This window comes from Poecile atricapillus, chromosome 7 (assembly GCF_030490865.1).
Source record: "Poecile atricapillus isolate bPoeAtr1 chromosome 7, bPoeAtr1.hap1, whole genome shotgun sequence".
NCBI classification, from domain to species: domain Eukaryota; kingdom Metazoa; phylum Chordata; class Aves; order Passeriformes; family Paridae; genus Poecile; species Poecile atricapillus.
The window spans coordinates 19,599,112-19,620,048 of record NC_081255.1 but is presented as its reverse complement, the minus strand read 5'-3'; the positions used below and the strand labels follow the sequence as shown (position 1 = coordinate 19,620,048).

The following is a 20,937-nucleotide window of genomic DNA, read 5'->3' as shown; positions in this document are numbered from 1 at the left end:
CCAATTACTTGAGCACAATAAGCTGTTCCAGCAAAAGCCCTCCTACGTCAGTATGGTCACGCTAGTACTAAATCTCTGCCAAAAGAGAAATAATCCGATGTGACGTGGTCACACTGACAAATGTTGTGAAACTGACCTAGTCAAATAGGAATTAAGTTGTAAATCACTTGATATAGTATTAAGAAGTGTTTCTGCTGTGAGATTTCACAGCAAGCAAGATCTGTGTGAGTGTCACTTCATGCTACGACTGCTGAACTCAGGCTGTGCTCAAGCTGCCAAAAGCAAGGGCAGCTGGAAATTGTTAAAGAAGGACCAGATTCAATCCAAATATTAATTAAATATTAATTAATGTATATCTTAAAAAAGGGATCTCAAACCAGTTAGGAGCAATGTACCTAAGTCACTGAGGCTGGAAATTCATTAGCTCTGAGGTCCTAAGGCAGAGCATGTGGTAGTGCCAGGGAATGCATCTGCTAGGGGTTACAGTGACAGCTGCACAACTCAGGTATGTCTGCACATCACCTGCCCTGGCCATGCCGGAGGGCCTCAGGTGCTGGATTATGATGGATGTGAAAAGTGGGGGCCATCATATAATTCCAAGCACCAGCTCTGTGCAAGGCTATATCAATGGACTGTAAATGGCTTGAGGCAAGATCCATGTCTTGTATGTGTTCTTTGGAGAACAGAGGAAATTCAAAACTGAAATGATTTCTGGATGTTTAAACAGATGATTTTCTGATACTTAACCAAGAAGACCTTAATAATATGAGGTCCATGGATTGTAAATATTGTGAACTTTCCAACCGATACATCCTGACCCTATTTATTTATGTTTCATCCACTTACATCTATAGAAGGGGGTGGAAGCCATCTTTTAGGTAGATATTTAATGATTAACATCTTTATAAAAGATGTTAATCATTAATGTTGGAAAATGGAAATGAAAAAAAAGTAATTTTAGTATATGTAATACCAATATGGAGATCACTGTGAGTTCTGTGTCAAGTAACTAGCTTTCTTTTCTTTTCTGCATTTGATTATTGCCCAGCTTGAAATTTTCTGTGAAATCCTATTACTATTAAATATGCATAAAATATTGTTGTTATTCATTATTACAAAGCTGACCCGAGTTTACACAGATTACATTTACTATTTTGGCTTTTACTATTTTCCTCAGCTGTTGCAAATCAATTGGGTTTCACAGAGCTATACTGTTGTATGCCAGCTGGGAAGGCTGACTCCACATTTAATTAATCAGGTCAGGTGCTCAGGAGCTGTTAGACTGCTCCAGGATACCTTCAGTCTCATGTGAATATATTCCTGGCCTGTCTGATCATGCTTGGCCAAGTATGTTTAGTATAAAATGAAAGAGAAAGTGTGAAAAAGTACCTTGAGAAACAAATTGGACATTGTAAGGATATATTTATCTTGGTTCAGGACTTGATTATGCAAATACCAAATCAAGGAAAGGTACAAAGTCTTCAACAGTTTATCCCTAAGTAACCACTGCTCTCGCATGAATAGATGTCCTTGTTCTGAATGCTGAGATTTAGACATTTTGGTGTATTTTTTAGATGACTGAATGCTTCAGTTAATGTTCTATGTACTTGGCATGTGTCACCATTTTAAGACTCTAGAAGTCTTGGGACAAGAGTTCAAATTTATAGTGGTTTCTGAGATAGAACTGAATGTTTTAAAAATAAAACCTGCACTGTTCCAATGCGTTCAAGGTATTTTGCGAAAGAGCAATGTCATTTGTCTTGATCCACTGTCTCCTTGCCAGTAAAACCCATGGGAAAAAAAAAAAAGAGGTAAATACTGAATGCTATTTATGAACTACTTTGTGGACTATCACATTTCTTAAATGCATTAGACCTTCAGAGAGCTATAGCAATTATCTTTACAAATCTTTAAAATATAATGGTACTGCACAGAGCAGGGATTTTAAAAATGTTCTTTGTTTCTGCTACAGAGCAGAAAAATAAGGCTAAATTACACTTTTCATGAACTAAGTTAATTGTTAAATGTTTTACTGGAATGTACCGGATTACTTTTACAAATCTACTTAATTTAAACTTTGGTCGCATTAGAATTTAAGTGAGAAAATTGTAACTCCAGTTCATAAAAGCAAAAGCAGAGACTAAACCAGTTAGTTTCAGTGTGTTCTTTAAATCTTTAATCACTCCATTTGATTGAACAGAAGTTCAAAGGCCAAAATCCCAGTCTTTTACTAATGCTGACAGGCCCTTGAGAGGCCTTGAATTTTACATTCAATAGTACACATGCTTAACTTTGAAAGAAGAGCAATCCCAAGGACCTTCAAAGAATTCTGTTTTCAAAGAATTTTTAAATTACTGAACAGAGTATTTTTAAAAAAAGAATGTGTGCTTCACCACTGGCCTCAATAAGAAGACATGATTTTACATTCCATGTTTTTCTGGGGATAAAAAGACGTATCTTTCTAGCAATGAACTCTGTAACCCTGACAGACTGAAAAATAAAACTATATATACTACAAAAAGGTTAAAATCTATGTGATTCTAGGAAGAATGCCAATATAAATATTAAAGGCATAAAATAAAGGTCAGAATACACAGTTGAGTGAAAAAAATTAGGTCTCCTTTGTATATGAAAGTAGTTGGAAATAAATCCCTTTCTTGGGAGAAAGTAATGTCACTGTATATGATTTAAAATTAAACATTCTTCTTCTGAATACAGCCTTACTAGATTAACTCATCTCGATGAATTCAAGAACTTATTTAGGAAATAACTTCTTAAACACCAGCACCAATAATGGAAACAGATGTTTCTTGTTCACCATTTTGAATGTTTTTTTAAGGATTATTTTTGGATTATTTTTTTAAGTGTCAGCATTTTTAGCTCTATGCTGTCATAACAATTCTTATGAACAAAGAGTAGAAAAAGACAGCTAAGATGGATAACAGCAAATTGAGAAACTGGTTTTCCTCTCATTCTGAGACAGCAATTGCCTCAAGAAGATTAGAATCAAAGAAGAGAGTTCTCCAAGACACAGACAAGGAGCTCCATTCCAAGCTTTAGCTCTTTAAAATGTTTTGAATGTTTCAGATTTATTTTTCAAAAGTTTTATAAGGCAGTTTGATTGAATTTTTTGGAGGACCTAAAAGCAAAATACAATAAATGAAACTAAATAATTTTAAGTGAGATGGGGTGAAAGACAGGGTAAGAGAAACATGAATAAGATCACATCTGCTAGTTACTGGAAAATGAACTAATTATACATCTGTCATAGAAGGTAATAGAGTTATCAGCTTTGTGTTCATATTTTCTGTAAATATGATAACTTAATGACTTTTCACATAGCCAAAATTAATTGGAGACTTTACTGGCTCTAACACAAATTTAATATTAAATCCATCATTCACATATGTACAATGACTCTTGCTGAAAAAGGAAAGACAGCAAATTCATAACCCATCAGTGCTGCCCATAGTTCCTATAGTTGGAGTGCATTGCATGGACACCCACCCTGTTGTCTAGGCTTCTCCTAAGCTTCTCCCATTCTAGACAAGATGATACAGACCAAAAACACGTGCATGCTATGAGGCACCAGATCTTTGACAACAAATGTGACACAAGATTTTCCTTTTAGGTCTGAATATGGACCGATTTGGAGTGTGTGACTGCTGTATGCCAGAGGCCATACAGCCCAACAGCTCACACCCACTGGGCAGATCTGGAAAAGTCAACTTGAACAAGGTCAGACTTCTAACACAGGCTACCAGCTTTCTTGGGTGGGCAGTACACTCTCCAGAAGCACAACATGACTGCCTGGCATTCAGAGCACACATGAGTACATTCAGTGTAACACAGGAATAGATTTTACACAGCTGAAAGAATGAAAGCACAAAAGTTGTTTGATCTTACCATTTCACCCCTCATGCCCTTTTCACCTCTCGGTCCCTGTAAGAAAGAGCAGTTGTTAATCTGATATGCTTTCTAGCTGCCTAGGACTGAAATAAGCAGATTAATATCCATGAGAATTATACTGCTCACATGAAAAGTCCAGTCTCATCTGTGGAAGTATTTACAGCTCTGGGGGTTGAATTTTCCTGTACTCTAGCAAATGAAATTGGTTGAAAATATCTTGTAATTCCTATATGTGCAAAGCTGCATTCTTCAGCTTGCAAGTATGTTTTCTCTCAGTAATTTTAACCGTTATCCGTTGATCAGCTGTGTTCTCCACCATTTCATCCACATTCAATATGTCAATGCTTCACCAACTTTTGAGAACAAAACCCAATACTCTCCATCACTGAAGAAATCCATTCACCACATATATGTTTTTATTATGTTATTAGTTGTACTCTCGTAATCAGATTAGACACTATTTTTCTGTCCCTATTTTTGGCTAGTTTTGCTCTTAAATTGTGTTCCCAAGGATGGCAACAATCTTAAAATTCTTCTTTGGAAAAAGTTTGCATCTTGATGGCTATGTTTCATAACATGTAGAAGTGATCTTCAACTAAAATGCTTTCTTGATGATAATGGCAAACTTTTGCATTCAATATGAAGTCTATTAAAAGCCTTCATACAAGTGCACGCAACTGTAAAGATTTTCTCCTCAGTGCAATTGAAAAGAATGGAGCAAGACAAAGTACTGATTTTTCCAACAAGTGGAAAAAATTATAGAAGGGCCATTCCCCTTCTTTCTATTTCACTTGGAAATGTTTGCATTTATTACTTTTATTGTATATTTACTATTTTTATGATTATTTTGATTTCTAGACATTCTCATTTACTCCAAGTCTACTTGATCAGGCAGAGGAACCGTCATGGTACAAACAACTTCTAAAACTGCCTTACGTGGTTGGGTGGTCTGGTGACATGGGCCAGGGGGTTCTCTTACAAAACAAATCTGGCTCTGGTATCATGAGTGTGACAAGAGATGGAAACAGGGATGAAGGCAGAACTCCCCCAGTGCAGGGAACCTGGGGTGCACTGAAAATTTTCAGAGGCCACAATGATGTTTGAGTTATAACAGGAACCTCATCAGCACCTGGAACAGCCTTACAAGGCCTCATGGGCACTCCCAGTGTCTAGAGAGGCACTCTGGACAGTTCAGCCCACAAGAGATAAAAAATAAACCATATTGAAACTGAGTGTGGATACGCTCTAGATATATGTCAGACCAAAAGCTGAGAAAGAATATCCAGGTGGTAATTACTATGTGCTGCTTTAGACCTTGACTTGCCCACTGCTCCTGTACATATGCCCTGTGCATGCTGTACTTAGGCAGAAGGCCATTGCAATTACTTTTTTCGCATTGGTTTTTGTAATTTTTTTCTTGTTTGTACTACAGTTGTTGGAGTCACATAATTAACTTACAAGCATGGTATAACAAGGAAGGTTCTGTTAGTTGCTATTTGCAAACAGAAAAATAAGAAGGTTGCTAGTTGAAAAACAAGATGATCAAACAAAAGGGTAGTGAAATAAATGAATTATGAAAAAAATGAAGGGAAACTTACAGGCCTGCCAGCTGGGCCTGCTATGCCTTCTTGACCAACAGGGCCAATATATCCCTGTAAACAAGCAAAGAATTTATTAGTTCACTGTGTTTCAAAAATAAAGAAAATCCTCATAACATGTCCTCTTTAAAGTTGCTCAGCATGCCAACCTGTCAAGTATCCAAAAGATCATGGTGATACTCTCTAAATATTGAGTGCACATTACAACAAAATCAGTAAGGTAAGTATTTTATTAATTTGTAATAGCTGTGCTTGGAAAGCACCCACACATTCTTTAATGTGAACACTGATGCACTAAAAACAGTGGAAACTTAAGTATACTGATTACAAAAGACCACATATTTATTGAGCTACAACTAACTATATCTCGAGCTATATCACTGCCCACAAGGACTCTTGTAAAGCTGCCAGTAAGTGCTGCTAAAATGCCACTTTCCAGATCCATTTCACTTAGAGCAAACTGCTCATGTCCTGTGTTTATCTGGTATAAGAATGTTTAGAAAAATGAAGTAGCTGTTAGAACAGTCACCTAAAACTGCTGCTCTGCGTCTGGTTAACTGAAAAAATTCAGTTCTGTGATGGCAAAGATAGCAGAGAGAGAAGATGTTGTAGTAAGGCCTCCCATGCTTCAACTTTTCACACTTGATGCCACACTGGATGCACAAAATGCTAAAGATGTTTCCATGTTTTTTGGTGAGTAGCAAAGCAGAATGTCATGAAGAATGAGCTAACAAAGGTTAGGAACATTTTAGATAAAAAACAAATGCTCATTAAAAAAAGACTACCTATTAATCAATAATGCCAGAACACCACTGTGTCTTAGTGCAAGCAAAGTTGGATCCCTACTTTTTTTTTTTTCCTGTAAAACATCGTTACACAATCAGCAGTTTTTCCAGTAAGAAGAATATTCAACTCCCATAGACAAAGAAATACAAAGTCACAAGACTACAGTAGAAGATTCACAAAGCAGAGCTTGCTTTTTTCTTTCAAGATTAAGGGCCCAGCTCTGTTTGTGTGTCAGTAAGCATGGTGTAACCAGAACAGTATTGCAGTACATGCAAAAGGTATCTAGACTCAGACAGAAAGGTTTGGTTAGAGGCTTCTGACCCTGTTAATATGAAAAAAGATGATTCTCTAAGTTAAAAACGTGTGCCACTTGCAAACCATCCTAACCATCTCTTTCATGTAGTTAAACACTTACAGTTTGGCCTGTTGGACCTTTCGGGCCCAGAATTCCAACTAAGCCAATGTCCCCTGCAGGACCCTGAAAATGCAAAGGAACAATTTGATCAGACATGGACATTAGCTATCCACTTGTTTCAAACTCCTGTAATCAGTGAAAGTAAGATAATTTCTAAGAGCAGTAACAGTGAAAATACCAAGCACACTGACCCAGAATGTTTGTCCTCAGGCAGGGAGTACGCAGTTCTGCCTACCATGTTCCAACAGCTCAGAGATATTTTGAACAAATTAGTGTTAAAGCTGATTAATTCTATGCTTTCACAATGTTCTCTGTAAATAGCTTACAATCTAAGAGAAAAGAACAAGCACATACTTTTGGACCTGGGAATCCTTGAAACCCCATTAAACCTTGATCTCCATCTTCTCCCTGTAATAGGAGCAGGCATCCTTACCATTAGCTCACGTTGTTAACTCTTGAAATATTTGTTTTGCATCAACCCCTGTGATTACATACAATGTGTCCTTTCAGTCCAGTGTCTCCTGCTGGTCCTTGGTCACCTTGTGATCCTGGAAGGCCTCTTTTGCCTCGCTTTCCTGGATGACCTAGAAGCCCTTTCTCACCCTGTCAATAAGAAGAAAATGTATCTTTAATTATAATTACAGATGTTACAGATGTAAATACTGGTCTCCTGTCAGAAGTGTGGAACATACTTTCTCCTTAAGAAGTAGATTTACTCCATTTGTTTTATTTCTCTCATTTTATACACTAAAATGCAAATGTGACTTGTCTGCTCCTCTAGTTGGAAACATGAAAGCCATACATGTTGGATCAATTCTAGTATGGTATCTCCCAGTGTAAGCAGCAAAATTCACAAAATAAATGCAGAACAGACAGGTTAAAAGTAAATTTTTAAAATAATCTTCTGAGCAAGACAGTGTATTTGTCAAACTCCCTGCTGTTAGACTAAAAATCTACATTTATTAAAATGGAAAGTAGACAAGGTCCTGCAAGAAAAATCCTCTGAGGACAATCAAATACACAGAAGACATGTCTAACTCAGGAGGCTACTGAGGTGCAATAAAGGCTGTGAATATACAGGTTTCATGCTTTGTGTTTATGCTCTTTCCAGGTTTTACCTTTGTGTTATTCGGCTTGGGTCAGTATGTGCATTATTAATGCTTATTCTGTATTATATGCGTCAACAATTTCTCCTCAACTTATCTATTCCTTGCCTTTCTCAGATTGCAGACACTTCTGACCAGGAACTATCTCCTACAGCTCATTGTTTAGGCAAAGTAGTAAAATTCATACTGGAGACACTGGCAATAAACACTGAAAATAATTAATACAGACTATACTAAAATATATTCATGAAATGATAACAAAGACAGTATTTCCAGTTTCCAAGTAATTTAAGGTTTCAAATAATGGCTTACCAATAAAATCTCACAAAGAAAATGAGTTTAGACAAAAATCATTATTTTAGATAAAAAATTCTACTCTAAGTGAAGAAAATTATCTGTAATGTTTCCATTGTTTTGCCTGCTTTAAAACTGAAATGAATCTAATTAATATGATGATATGCTGATATCAGGTACTTGGAACTGCCTGGAAAATGGAGCATATTCAGACTGCTTTCTTTCTGAAAGGGCTGAACAAAAACAATTTAAGTCCTGTGATAAATGGGCATTCCGGATATTCTTATTAGCCCCTAAATCTGGGACTTAGGCTTGAAGTTACAGCAATGCTCTGCTAGAGCTTAGATATTTAAATCATCCCAACTGTTCTAGTAGCTACAGGAGTTTAGAAATAAAAGTTAGGAAACATCTGACCCTGAAGCTGGAGTGAGTAAATACAAAGTGTTTTCATGGCTTCTGGGGTTGGGAATAGCATTCAGATGGATGAGATCTCTATTTTCAAATTACAGTTTATGGAAATGTGGTAAACAAAAAAATCATATTACATCATGATTGATGAAACAGATGTTACATGATGATTAACAGTAGTTAATTAGCAGATTGATGCTACATGATGATTAACAGTAGTATGGTGCTTCCACAGCCACTAAATGCAGCATGAAGAATAAGCATTATCAGCAAAACTGTACTTAAACAACCAGATCCCATATATGTACCTACCTTTAATCCAGGTGCTCCCATGGGCCCTGGCATGCCTGGCAATCCCCTGGGACCTCGAGCTCCAGGATAACCTGCTAGACCTGGTAAGCCTGAGTTTCCTTTATTGCCCTTAACAAATTGAAAATAATGGTTTACAAGTAGAACAGCCAAGCATGTTTTTTCATTGTATGCTAAAACAAGCAAATAACATAAAATCAGTCAAAACCACTTAATGTTTTCTGTATATATAGACACATAATAACAGCACATCAAAATACATGGAAAGACAATGATCAGCAGTGTCATGTGGATTTCTGTTAGTATTCCAAAAGTTAAAGGCTGAAAATTGTTTGAACTTCACAATATTCATTTTTCAAGATGTAACTCCACATGAAACAGAATGAGACTACCTTCCCAAAGAAATATTCAAAATTCAACATACTTATTTATAAAGATCAGGCATACTGGTAATACTAGTATGGCTGTGTACACTCTGTAGAGATTCACACACAATAACATTACCAGATGGAGAACGATCTGATTGTTTCATAACAATCACATTTGTTGTGCAAATGTGTGAGAACATCAACTTATCAACAAAAGCAACTTCTTTAAATGAAAAAGCACGTTAGTAAGTACATGGAGTTAAGCCACTTTTGACATACTAAAAAATACAAAATGGAAATTTGCTACCATACAATTGAATATTTTTGTGATGTAATTTAATAGAAATATAAGTGTATCTAAATCTTCCTTATTTCCTACTACATTCAGTTAAGCACTCATAGAAATAAAAGGGTTGTATAAAACATGATTTTTGTGTTAAATGTGATTTTCTGGGATTTTGAATATGGTGATGTGGCTTGTAGATTGATGGTCTGATAAACTCGCATAGCAAAACTTCTGCTCTTTTTATTCATTGTGGAAAAAATAATTTATAAGCCTCCTTTTATTACAAACTGTAATGGGTTAATGGCGCTGTCTTTACTATTATTGTATGACATTTTCAGTGGAAAGGCAAAAGTGTAAAAATTCTTTGGGGTGGTTCTTCTAAATCCAACTCCGAAGAATTTTAAGAACTTGGAAGAGGTTCATGACCTGAGACTGGAGAGGCTTGAGTAGGGTACACCTGCCCCCTATGGGTAACTTGTTTAATTTTCTCTTTGTTCAACCAGATTGGAAATTTATCCCTGAAAAAACGGTGCCTCATCCATCATCTAATAATTAATTCCTAACACCAAATCTAACTTGGAAACCTTTTATAACAATTACCGGTCCATCTGAGTAGAACTACTGAGAAATGAATACTTGAAATCAAAGTGATCAGACTTTCAATGATGAAAACTACTCAAGGTATCTTCTCCCCCTCTCTGGAGGGACTAATTAAAGAGCTGTGTCACTGCTCCCAGAGGCAGCAGGTCACCATCTTTGGCCCACAGCAAAGAATAGTCAGACAAAAAACCCATTTCCAAGAATGCTCTTAGATACCTCATACACCTGATACTCTGTTTCACTGGGTTTGGACAAAGCTTCATAATTATTTATGTAGAAAAACATGGGTTACAAATACAAAGTCAGTAAGGAAAATGTGGCATTATCTCAGACTCTAAGAGGAAATAGTCTCAGGTTCATTTTAAGGAACAGAACTGTGCAGTCTCTAAGAAACAGCTTTCACTTAGCTGTAGTTACTACTTGCATATACCAATGAAACAATTCCTCTCACAGCACATTTCCCTTATGCTAACTTTATATCTTGGCTGGATTATCAGGAGCAAAAGAGAAAGAAAACAAAACAAAAAAAAGTCTAATTTTCAAGATCCTCAGGGAACTGAGAATGGGCTCTTCTTTTTAAATACCTTAACCCTGGAAAATCTGTAATGCAAATGACATAGAGCAAGTGTGGAAAGCAACTTACCTTAGGGCCAGGCTCCCCTGACAGCCCAGTCTTGCCAGGGTTCCCAGGAATGCCCTCTGGTCCAGGGTACCCAACTGCCCCTTTCTGCCCTGGTGGCCCTGGTTTTCCCTTGAAAAAAGTTCAAATCAAATTTAGCACTGTTGGCTCTCTTCACCTTCACCCTCTCATAACTAGATTTCAGTCACATTATTTCTTAAACCCTACATAGCAACAGACCCCGTGGTATGAATGAACAGTCGCAGAGGGGCTCTGAGTTAGGACGTTTGGTCTAGAATGCTACTGGTTTAACCTTAGACTTGCTCTGTCATGGGATCTGAGCAACTTCAGCTGAAATCACAGGATTGACCCCTTTGTGTGCCAGGCCAGGAAGATGCCTGAGAGTGTCATTTTTTAAACTGATTGATAAAGTCATCTATTTCTCACAGAAAAAACCCAAACATATGCCTTTTCAGCCTTTATTTTACTAAATGCACAGTACTTGACTTTCACAAATTTATGCTGTTCAAATTTGAACCTATCAAAAATGCAAATTTAAAAAATGACAAGTTTGTGGTAACTGTTGCTTTACTTGCACAAAAAGGTCTCATGTCACATCCAACAGAGGAACATTGATTTTTTCCCTTAAAATTATTTCTCTTTAGACTGACATACATGTCTTAAAAAGCTTGGAGCTCTGCACTAATCTTTCTATAAATACCATTTCTCAGAAATATAAAATATTCTAACTATAACACATTTTGTCTGAAAAAATGTAGGTAACACCAGTTATACAGAATATAAGAGGCATGCCATCCTAATCTTATTTCTAACTTCTAAATGCTAAAGTATCTTCATTAGGGATGTGCTTTGAAACTTCCTCAGGTTCTAGTTTTACTGTCTTCTCCTCACTTCTCTGTATGTCTTGCTTTTGTTCTCTTCACTTGCCTGCTGAATGATCCCTGCAGTCTTCCAAAAGAAAATGCTGAGTATTTACAAAGGACACACAGTTCCTTGTCTTCAAAAGGCTCCTCCTGCACTCTGCCCAGCAGGTACAAGCTCTGTGCAACAGCTGCATTTCTCCAGTTACTCACAATGTTTTGATGTGAGGTAGTAAAAGTTATTTACAATATGTGCTTGTGTGGCATTATTTATTAGGGGACGAAAATAACCTTAATGCATTTTGTTCTTCCTTATGTTTACAGAACACCTACTGCTTCCTGCTCTGTTTTCTGCCTCAGGGAGAAGGGCATGCAAGTCAGCTCCTCTGCAGTAACTCAAGAAAAAACATTAACAATTTCAGCTCAGGGCAAGAAAGAGAAATAAATAAACCTCAATGCATTTAGCACATGTATCCATCATGGACATATGGATCCAAGCTTCTGTAGGCTGCAGCGGATCAAAGAACTGATGGGGTCAGAAGTGAACACAAGTACAGTTCTGGGCAATATAATGTAGTAACTTCCAAATGGACTCCAAAATTATCTAATTAAATAACTTCAAAAGTGGTAAGGACCTTTTTGTTAGTTGCATGTCACTTCTGTATTCTGTATGCTGAATAACTGAATATAATTCAGTATAATTTAACAAAATTTCAAAAATCATTAATATTGAAAAATGACCGGGATTCCTTTACACTTCCTGGGTAATAAAAAGTCCTTCAGAGTGAACACAAAAGCTTCTGGTAACCCTGGCATGATTCAACTTTGTTTTATTCGTTAGTGTTTTCTCTGTTTTATAATCTGGAGATAGGCTGTAGAATTTTGTTACTTACAGGAATTCCAGCTTTGCCTGCTTGACCTGTTGCTCCTTTCTTCCCTGTGGGTCCCTAGAAGTTACAAATATTTGTGAACTGACAAATGCCTTGAACTCAAACCCCTAAGAAGAGCTGAGGATTGTTCCTCTCTAGTATTCATGTTCACAGTGCCTGGCTTTGAACCAGATTGTTCATATTTCGGGAGACAGCAGAAAGTTTTCCAAGTAAAAGCAAATACATTTCTGGCAGAATTGTGTATGTTTTTCCCTTTTGCGAATCAGTTTTTAAAACTTTTCCAACAATAAGCATAAAATGCTTTTCATCATTAATCTGGTAATTTCTCCTGTATCAGCCTGTATCCTGTATCTCTGTGAGGAAGAACACTTTTTACAGCATTTCCTGTACTCTTCAAAAGCAAAGTAATGAAAAGTAGGCAATGTAAATTCACTGAATGTCCATGGAAGACAATACTAGAAAACAACAGTATCACATACCACGGATGTGAACATTTGTTTTTATCTAAGATCTACCCAAAAGATAAAATTTGCTTAAAACCAGACTTTTTTCATCTTGATTGATCTAGAAATTGGTAACCTTAGAAAACAGAGAGATACTGAGCAGATACCATTCTTGTAAGTGGTTTAGTGAAACAAGAGGTCATGAACCAAGGAAGAAAAGCTGAGAATGAGTCAATAGCTTCTCAGAGAACTTTGTTATAGGACACTATCCACAGAATATAGAGATCTAGCATTAATTTTATCCTACCTCTAAAAAATGCAGCCACTGAAGAACAGGGACAAGAATAACACTTGTTAGCACAGAACAAGTAGAAAAAAATTAAAATATTTTCCAGACTAATTATTTCAAACATACTCCTAATGCAAAAGTTATGTATATAACTGTTTGTTATAAGCTATAACTACCATGCTGAAATAGGACAAAACATGCAATAAAGTAAAAAAAGCTTGGGTTATTATTAGTGTAAATGTTTTATCATTATGTAAATATGATAAAACCAGCAAAATGTTGTTCTGTTGCTCAATTTAATGCCTTTTTTGTTAAGAATGGCATAAAAAGTCCACTAATCAGAACTGGAATGTACATATTCAAATAACTAAATATATTTTTCATTAAGATATTTACTAATCAAGATCATTAAGCAGTTTTCCATTTTATATTTTTTTTGTCCCTGCAGGTATGAAAAGGAAATCATAACACTCAGCTTTAGCCTTATGCAACAGTTTTCCAAGGATAGCCAGTGAACAACAAAATCCTACAAATTCCAATTAAGTGCAGTTTTGTTTTACTTTTTTCTACTTACTTCTGAACCCCTTTCTCCTTTTGGTCCTTGCTCTCCCAGTTCACCTGACTCTCCCTTTGAAAAGAACATACATTAAATAAATGAAAATAATCATTTGAATGCAAATGAAAACATATTTTCAACAGTCAATAGAGAAATCTCACTTGTTTGAAACACTTACTGGAGGCCCTTGTTGTCCAATAGGTCCTCTAAGCCCTGGAAGACCGATATGACCCTGGGAAGGAGAAAATATAACATACTGCAATATAGGTAACTCAGTGAGCTACAGTCTTCCTTGTAAAGCCTGTGCTGGGAGGTGCCAGGTGGACCCAGATTCACTGACATGACCTAGATGAAGTATGGTCAGATCTCCAAGATCAAACTCTACAGAGCTTTTATTTTTTACATTCTCTACTTCAGCCTGTAAGTGGGAATTACATATTGTTTAAACATTTCTGCACTTTAGTAAGCATAGATTTGGTTCATTCATTTATTACTGTATCTGTCTGTATTACTGTGTAACTTGGATATTCTGTGTCAAGGACTGTCCCTCTTGTATTTCAGTGAACTGCATCAATGATAAGCATTAGTTACCATTCAATTTTTATGTGCTGACTGAATATAATTAATGAATAATTTTTAGGGTTATATTTACAATAAGTAGTGCTTAAATTTCAGAGAAAATTGTTAACTAATACAGTATTACAAAAACACAGAACTGTTTAGGTTAAAAGTGATGTTTTGAGATCATTTATGGAATGCTCTTTCTCAAGCAAGGCCAGCTAAAAATGATTGTCCAGGACCATGTCTAGTCAAGTTTTCAGTATTTCCACAGATGGAGACTCCACAACCTCTCTGGGCAGCCTGTTCTGGTGTTCAGTCATCCTTACAGTAAAAAAAGCCATTTCAAAAGGAATTTCTTATATTTCAGTTTTTGCCCTTTGCTTCCTGTCCTGCCACTGGACATTATTGAGACAAGCCTGTCTACTTCATCTTAATTTCCTCCCATCAGGTATTTATACACACTAAAGTCACTGGAGTCTTCTCTAGAGGAGGAGTTGCAGCTCCCACATCCCCATAGGAAAGATGTTCCAATGTGTTCCAAGATGCATCAGTGCCACGAGGAACCAGCATGTGCATCTCTGCACACTTGTGAGGGAAGATGACACTTCTGCTGCATTACTCAACACATCTGCACGGCATGCTATGTTCAAATAAAAAGACTAAAACCCAAAAGGTATTATTATTACCTTGTAGCCCTCATCCCCAGGTTCTCCTCTATCTCCACATTCACCATTTCGACCCTAGAGAGCAAACCAAAGAGCAAAATGTAACAGCTGAAATTAATATAATCCTGCAGTGAAATATGAACAGAAAGCTGGGATTTCTCTCAAAACAGACTAACCACTGGGAGGGAACTGAGGAATACAAACATAAAGATTAGCTTGGCTAAAGGAATAAACATGCTTTTTTTCTAAACAGAGTACATTGCAGTCAGACAGTAGCCACAGTCTAAAATTTTTGGTAACTGAAGACTAGAAGCTAAAAGATAAATACTACATGGGGCTTAATGAAACAGGCGGGAGGACTGACCTCAGTGGAGCTTCTCCAGATTTATACATACATATATATATATATATATATATATATATAAATGGATTTAAAATCTGAATTGATAAATGAAGTGACTCTGGTTTCAAGACATGCAAGAAAAACTCTCTCATGGCTTCTGTAAGACAGCCCATTAAAAATTGGATTCTTTTCTGAAATGACTTGCTGTACTCAAAATCTGCTTTAATTTTGAAGTTTGTGCTGATAATTTTGACAGGTTCATAAATTCTGCAGAGATACACTCCACATATGAATTCAGTACAAAAATGGTTACAAAATGCAGTTCTCTAAATCAGCTGAATTAGTTTGCAGTGACAATGAAATAAGTAAAAACATATTTTTGATTAGCAAAGCAATTAAGTATAATTTAATAAACACAGAGTAAACACAGAGGGTAAAATTATTTTCTAAAATGTGCTGATCTAAACACAGACTAATGGCATTAGTGTAACTAAATAGAGGGCACAGATGGTTAAGCAGGAAAGAGCACACAACAGCATTTCTAGAGAAAGATTACTCATTAAAGGACCATCATTCTATATCTTTGTAGTGACTCCTGAGACAATGATATAAAGCTTCAGAAATGAATGCATTGGCTCTTGTCTTGAGATGCACTAGAATAATGTTTTTGAGAAAGAAAGACCTACTGGTTCACCTATGGGCCCAGGTAGTCCAGGGACTGTATTGTCTTCGCCTGGGTAACCCTAAATCAAAGATAAGTATTAAAAAATGTTAACTTGAAATGCCAGCCTCATCTACCATGCACATAAGTTCAAATGCTAATAAAAAGCAGAGAAGACATTATATAGATGCTAAAAGTGAATATCATGCTTATGGTTTAATATAATGGATATATTAAGTCCATTTTAACATTTACCTAAATATCCCAAAGATATTAAGGACTAAAAAAAAGCTAAATATTTGCTTTATTCTCAACGGCAGCTGTAAGAAAAAAAATGATTCATTGAACACTATCCATGTAATTGTGTCTTTTTTTTAATGAAAAAAAGGATAAACAGGATATTTGACAAGGGGAAAGAGAGAAAATTTCTTCCATTATTTTGAGAAATACACTTAATATAAAGGAAAACAAGAGTACAGAAGACTCCAACATTAAGTCTGAAGTCTATTAAAATTTAAATATGAAACAACTGCCATCCAAGTCAATAAACAAAAGATTATCTATCCCAGATGATACCTAGCAATAGTAATGCAAAGAGAATCACATTTTAAATTATTAAGGACTTCTACAGTGCACCAAAGTGTTTTTTCAGAAGTGACCAAGCAACCTAGACACGTATCTCTCAACAAATTAGTTTTCAGTTATTGTTTCTTAAATCATATCAAAATCTATTTATAACATCAACTTCTAAATTCCTATTCACAGTATTTATTGCAAAACTCGCTCTAGGTTGTAGCTCTGTCAAGGGCAACTCCAATTTTAGTGAAGTGAATCCATGTACCTGCCTTCCTGGGGTCACACGGGTTCCAGGGAACATACAAATCTGCTTTCAGGATTTGAGACTTGAGAGAACAACAGTAAATTTGACACTAAAATAGCAGTACTGAGGCCACATCCTGTCCCTAACATTTTATATTAACCACAGACATTTGTCCATCCTAGTTGGACTTTAAGGCAAATCTGTGGGTGTACTCACAGGCTCAGAGTTAAGTAAATATTTAGCTGGTTCTGCACTGATTATTTTTGTCAGTGCTCGTTAAGGGCAGTGGTGCTGCCTGATACAATAGACTGTGTTCTGTACAATGGGTACCTTGTGTTTTAAAACCTCAAACATTTTAACAGTATGATTTGGGACTCCATCTCCGAATGACCCATTTCCTCACTTTGCATTTCTTTTCATAGTCTTTGACAATACTAACAAATACTGAAAATGGTGGCTTTTGCTGCTTGCTGTGGAAAACAGTGGGTGTGCAGTAACATTTCCTCCCTTTATAATCTCGCAAAACAGATCAGTAAAACCCATGTTCATACCTTTTCTCCTTTGGGGCCTGGGGGGCCTGAGGGCCCTGGAGGACCCTGGTGACCCTAAAGAAGCAAATGCAAATTATTTTAAAACAAATAATTAAAGAAATAATTAATTCCAACATTTCATTTAGTTACTCGCTACGTTTCTTTTTCTGCTTCCAAATTATTCTAAATCATGTTATGACAACAAAATCAATGGCAGAAAATGGACTGTGTGCAGGAAAAGCTCTATGCACACTGGGGAACTACATGCTCTGATAGGGCTTAATTCAGGTGATGGGACCTTGAAGTTCTGGCTTGAAGGTTAGGGTCAGTGATGGGGGTTTGTATTTGGAACAGAGACTGAACAATGCTCTGTAAGAGGATGACTCAATCCATCTACAAGGATTTTCACAGCTATTTTTCAGTGAAAGCCACAATATTTCTATGTCCTTCAACTAACCTCACTCAATCAGTTTCTGTTACTGAAATGGAACTACATGGCCAGACACTAAGCACAGGTGGTGGTGTTTGCTGAACTCTCTTTATAATGAATAGCTGTAGTAGTTTTATTCAGAAGGGGTGAGATACATTGCATAAACAACTGTTTAAAGTTCGTGGTAAAACCCTGCTGCGAGCAAACTCACAAAAACCAGGCATCCTTGCTTAAGGCTAACATTTCTGAGCAGGCAAATGTCATATAAACATACGTGAGTATCTGGCTTTCCCAAAAATATTTGTGTAGTCTAGATACAGATCCCTAAGATACTTGAAATTAGAGTACCACACACTTACTTTAGGATGTATGTGTACCTGAACTGAGTAAAAAACGTACCACATAACCTGGAATTCCTGGCTCTCCTTCACGTCCAATTCCTCCTAGGTGTCCCTGTTAAATGAAGTAATCAGTGAGAGAGAAAGTAGCACTTTGTAAAGTGCTTTAACAATGACTACTTTATAAAATAAGTGCTTGGAAAAATCTTGAAATATTGACATTTGACACCACAGACAACTTTCTTGTAGGTCCTACTTCATTTATTAAAGAATACTGAGCTTTTCATTCTTCTGTGGAAAAAATGGTCCATGTTTTCAGTCCCAACCTTATAATCTTTGTGCATAATTAAATCAAAAAGATCTGAGCTTCAAGAGGTGTGGAAAAACTCTCCTTATAAGTTCTAGTATGCTAAGAGCAGCAGGGGGTGGTCATCACCTCAGAAAGTTGACTCCTACTCTTGAAAATATTGGCCATTAGATACTAGACTTTGCTTCTGCACTTCATGTGCTCAGGAACACACTGCTGCATTCAGTGGCCACAGGACTGGACTGAGACAGGCACGTTGCCTCTCACGCGAAGAGGCTGGATGCTTCTGTGCATTTGTCACACAGTATGGAGCAAGCTTGGGGAGCTTACTATGAAAGAAGCAAGAAGTTCATGGAATAGACTTAATTTAGTTAACTTTGGATTAGATTTCTGTTCCATAGGAGTAGTCTTCATCTGAAGTGCTTTGTTTCAGCCATGGCTAAGGCTTATTGTACGTGATAGCAGGCCCCTTGATTTTTGTTCTTGGAACTGGAAAGGTTTATAAACACCCATAGCAGTGAGATTATATGTGGAATGTGGGACATGAGTATTCCATGGTGTGCTCTGCCATCCCACTGCCCTAACTTCAGATGACCAAAAGCTTGGGATGGCTGCTTCCAGATCCATGCCCCAGGTTTCTGTCTGGAAAAGTGAACGGGTCTTGTTCTGATGCTGAATGACCTTTGAGCAATTAAGTAAGCATGCTTTGTACTAACCACGGGACCTCGAGTTCCTCTTGCACCTTTGGGACCAGTTTTTCCAGGTTGGCCAGCATCACCAGCAGGTCCAGGTTCTCCTGGAGGGCCAAGCTGCCCCTTTTCCCCCTGTTGGAGTTATTGTATTAAAAATCATAAGAGTTTGACACTAAGTTTCGAAATGCAGTTTATGCTTAATCAAAATATGTAAGAGCATTATCTAATAGGTATGACATTCACTGTATATTATTTACTGTAGTTATTAGAATGTCTGAGACCAGAACTCTGCAGTATAAAAAAGTCTCTGCTAAAGCTTTCCCATTATGTTTTTATTTTCTTTTAGCCAAAGCTTAAAGCAGGAATTGTTCTGAGTTGCAAATGCACATCCTAATATAAATTTAAATTTCCTAAGACCTTGAATGTTATTGACTGCAGAATGATGACAATTCTAATTGCTATGGCTAACAAGAAAAAAATTGGCTGGAAGCATGACACGAAACAGGAATAGTTTTGGTTCAATGGAATTTTGTAATGTAAATCTGAGTTTCAGATTAAAGGAAGGAACTGGGAAAGATGAAAAATACTACCTTCTTTCCTAAACGGCCCCTCTGACCTGGATTTCCTGGTGTTCCTTCAGGGCCCTGTAGATTTATTAGGGAAAGAGAAATGTTTGAGAAAGGCCTGGAAACATATTTAACCCATGCTCCAAACTGCATAGCTAAGTAGGCCTTTGTAAAGTAGAGGTGGGAGGAAAAATATCTTTAACTGTGTCTGTAAGCAAGTTAGTAGGGCTGTCCCAAGTTAAATTAGTGGTCAGGTATCAGGGATTATTTATCAAAGTAGTGGAAATGTACTGCAGATAGGGGAGAAAAAAACCCAATAAATCTTGTCCACACAGAAAATATTACTTCACAGATTTGTGAAGCTTATTTGTTGCTTTGTAATCTACTGTTTAAGGAAAATGTAATATTACTCTCACCTCCAATGAAACACTCAGACAATGGGCTATAGGAGGAGGATTTCCATGTTTAGACTAGGATATTACGATCTGCCTGCATCCCTAGAAGGAGGTCAAACCAAAACTGTGATGTGTACACTCCCAGATGCCAGGGAGGATGACTGGAGAAGGCAGCAGCTCTACAGCTGCCTTTAGAACATGTAGAACAAAAACGTGAAAAATCCCTCCCTAACCACATCCTCCCAAAAATCGAATTGCCAGACCTGCCTGTCTCACTGAGGCACAGAAGCATTGCTGGTGTTGTTTACTGTGCACAAGTATAATTACATAAAGTGCAGATGTGCCAGGGTTGAGCAGCGTTACAATAATTACAGTGTATGAAACTTTCAGTGTTCCCCAAAACTACCAATTCAAAATAGAGAGTCAAGGGAACAAAACTTGTTCTGCAGTGTACTAAGGGTGCCAACAACCAAAAGAACACTTTTTTCTTTCCCTAGGAAAGTAGTTCACTGTGAAGAACCCAGGACTAAACCCAGAACATAACACTGATGCTTAGAGAACAGAGTGGACAGTGCTCACAGCCGTGAACAGCTGGTGCTCCAAATGTTCTGTTTTGTCAGACCCCACCATCATCTAAGAGCTACACAGAAGGCAGCCAGAGGACTGCAAATGAGAACATGATGATTTTTGGTAAGGGAAGCTGGTTTAAAGCTATGATACTTACTTTGGAAACTGTGCTCCACAATTAGTACTCATGAAGAAGTTGCATACAACTTCATGGATGGATTTTAGTTGCTAGGAGAGATGCCAGAATGAATAGGCAAATTGATCTAACAATGTTGCCTGTGAATTCTAATCTGTGTATGCTTGCT

General features: G+C 37.0%; 1 protein-coding gene across 1 annotated transcript in view; it reads right to left on the bottom strand.

Annotated features, from left to right (window-relative positions):
• The window catches only part of LOC131581217 (collagen alpha-1(XXIV) chain-like), a 113,551-nt gene that overhangs the window by 6,360 nt on the left and 86,254 nt on the right, over positions 1 to 20,937 (bottom strand). Inside the window, exons 35-50 of the mRNA XM_058843249.1 lie at positions 19,695 to 19,748; positions 19,129 to 19,236; positions 18,167 to 18,220; positions 17,359 to 17,412; positions 16,013 to 16,069; positions 15,005 to 15,058; positions 13,936 to 13,989; positions 13,776 to 13,829; positions 12,473 to 12,526; positions 10,723 to 10,830; positions 8,829 to 8,936; positions 7,204 to 7,311; positions 7,063 to 7,116; positions 6,709 to 6,771; positions 5,508 to 5,561; positions 3,907 to 3,942 (exon numbers count right to left, since the gene is read on the bottom strand). Coding sequence (XP_058699232.1) covers positions 3,907 to 3,942; positions 5,508 to 5,561; positions 6,709 to 6,771; positions 7,063 to 7,116; positions 7,204 to 7,311; positions 8,829 to 8,936; positions 10,723 to 10,830; positions 12,473 to 12,526; positions 13,776 to 13,829; positions 13,936 to 13,989; positions 15,005 to 15,058; positions 16,013 to 16,069; positions 17,359 to 17,412; positions 18,167 to 18,220; positions 19,129 to 19,236; positions 19,695 to 19,748 — 1,074 coding nt within the window. The remainder of the gene's footprint in view (positions 1 to 3,906; positions 3,943 to 5,507; positions 5,562 to 6,708; positions 6,772 to 7,062; positions 7,117 to 7,203; positions 7,312 to 8,828; positions 8,937 to 10,722; positions 10,831 to 12,472; positions 12,527 to 13,775; positions 13,830 to 13,935; positions 13,990 to 15,004; positions 15,059 to 16,012; positions 16,070 to 17,358; positions 17,413 to 18,166; positions 18,221 to 19,128; positions 19,237 to 19,694; positions 19,749 to 20,937) is intronic.